The sequence below is a fragment of the Mandrillus leucophaeus genome, unplaced genomic scaffold (genome assembly GCF_000951045.1).
Source record: "Mandrillus leucophaeus isolate KB7577 unplaced genomic scaffold, Mleu.le_1.0 Scaffold413, whole genome shotgun sequence".
NCBI classification, from domain to species: domain Eukaryota; kingdom Metazoa; phylum Chordata; class Mammalia; order Primates; family Cercopithecidae; genus Mandrillus; species Mandrillus leucophaeus.
In genome coordinates, this window is record NW_012104399.1 from 749379 (window position 1) to 751175 (window position 1797).

The following is a 1797-nucleotide window of genomic DNA, read 5'->3' on the forward strand; positions in this document are numbered from 1 at the left end:
ATGGCATCTTGCTACGTTGCCCAGGCCAGCCTTGAACTCCTGGCCTCAAGTGATCCTCCCACCTTAGCTTCTAAAGTCCTGGGATTACAGGCATGAGCCACCATGCCTGGCTGCAAGTTTTAAACTTTGAAATTGAGGCATAGCATTATAGGGTCATAACTTATTTGTAAACTGGCTTTATAAAGTAGTACATTTTAAATAGGACCAATGCAGCCAATATTTTCCTCCACTAGTACATTTAAAGGTATAAATATTTTCAGTGTTTGCGTATCCCAAACACTGAGAATATTAAATAACTAAAGATCTTATTCTAAAAGGTGCACTGAGTGGGTTTTTGAGGCCTAAAAATTGTATACCAGTGCTAACTGGGATATGTCAAACTTTTTGTCTCTTAGTAGTTAATTTAGTGTTTTTTTTTGTTTTTTGGTTTTTTTTAATGTTGTGCTTACCTTTAGGTGTAAATGCAGACAAAGTTGGAATTGAAGCTGCTGAAATGCTATTAGCAAATCTTAGACATGGTGGTACTGTGGACGAGTATCTGCAAGACCAGGTAATGACACATTTAGGTTAAAAACCCTCTAACCTGCTAGATTTGAATATGTGGTAATTAGATTGAATATCAGTTTAAATAATTGACTTTCAGACACTAATTAGCAAGTCCTACTTTAGTAATTTAAAAAAATATTCTGGGATTTATAGTCCTCAAATTTCAGCCCTCATTTTACTTTACCTTTGCCTATCTACAGTGTTTTGCACAATTGATCACTCCTTCCTTCTTGAAGTATTTTCTTCCCTTGGTTTCTGAAATGTTGTTATCTTCCTCCCTCACTGGCCATACATTCTAGTTTCCTTTGCTAGTTTATTGTTGTTTTCATCTTCTCAACACTTTTTTTTTTTTTTTTTTTTGGTGAAGACAGAGTCTTGCTATGTTGCCCAGGCTGGTCTCAAACTCCTGGTCTCAAGTGATCCTCCTGCCTCAGCCTCCTGAGTAGCTAGGTCCACAGGCACATGCTGTTATGCCTAGCTAATTTAAAACTTTTTTTTGTTTTAATTTTTATAGAAACGAGGTCTCAGTATGTTGACCAGACTAATCTTAAACTCTGGCGCCCAAGTGATCCTCCCACTTTAGCCTCCCAGAGTTTTGAGATTAAGGGCCATGAGCCACTGTGCCCGGCCAGCTTCTAAATTTTGATGAGCCCCTGGACTTCGGCTTATACTTGTTTTCTTTTTCTGTAGTTGTTCCCTCTCTTAGTTTGTCCGGTCTCATGATTTAAGTACCATCTTTATGCTGACAACTCTCAATTTTATATCTGAAGCCCAGGCCTTTCTTCTTAACTCCTTACTCATAATATCCCTTATGCCTGTCAGCACCTCCACTTGGACGTGTCGCAGACCTCTCAAACGTAGCACGTTCACTCACAGTGAGAAATTATATTGAATATTTCCAAATATCTTTTTTATGGTCTTTTATCTTTATAGATTTTCCTTTCTACCATACTCTTGTCTCCTTAATCCCAAATCAGTAGTGTCCACATTTAGAAATGTATTCCTCGAGATTTCTTGACCTGTTTCTTAAGACAGTTTCTGTTATTTCTAATCTCTTCCTTCTTGCTCAGGTCTACTTTAAACTCCCAATAAACTCCCAGTATTAGTCTGTCTATTCAGCTGTTTAAAATGTAATTTTAGAAAGTAGAATAAACATAGTATTATATATACCAACTTGCAGAGATAGTTGGTCTAAGTATATATATAAATGTTCTATATTTTACTTGTAAATATTAATTTTAAAAATTCAAT

General features: G+C 36.3%; 1 protein-coding gene across 1 annotated transcript in view; it reads left to right on the top strand.

Moving 5' to 3' along the window:
- The window catches only part of RTCA (RNA 3'-terminal phosphate cyclase), a 32848-nt gene that overhangs the window by 24554 nt on the left and 6497 nt on the right, over positions 1 to 1797 (top strand). The window contains exon 10 of the mRNA XM_011992557.1: positions 456 to 550. Within this exon, the coding sequence (XP_011847947.1) occupies positions 456 to 550 (95 nt within the window). The remainder of the gene's footprint in view (positions 1 to 455; positions 551 to 1797) is intronic.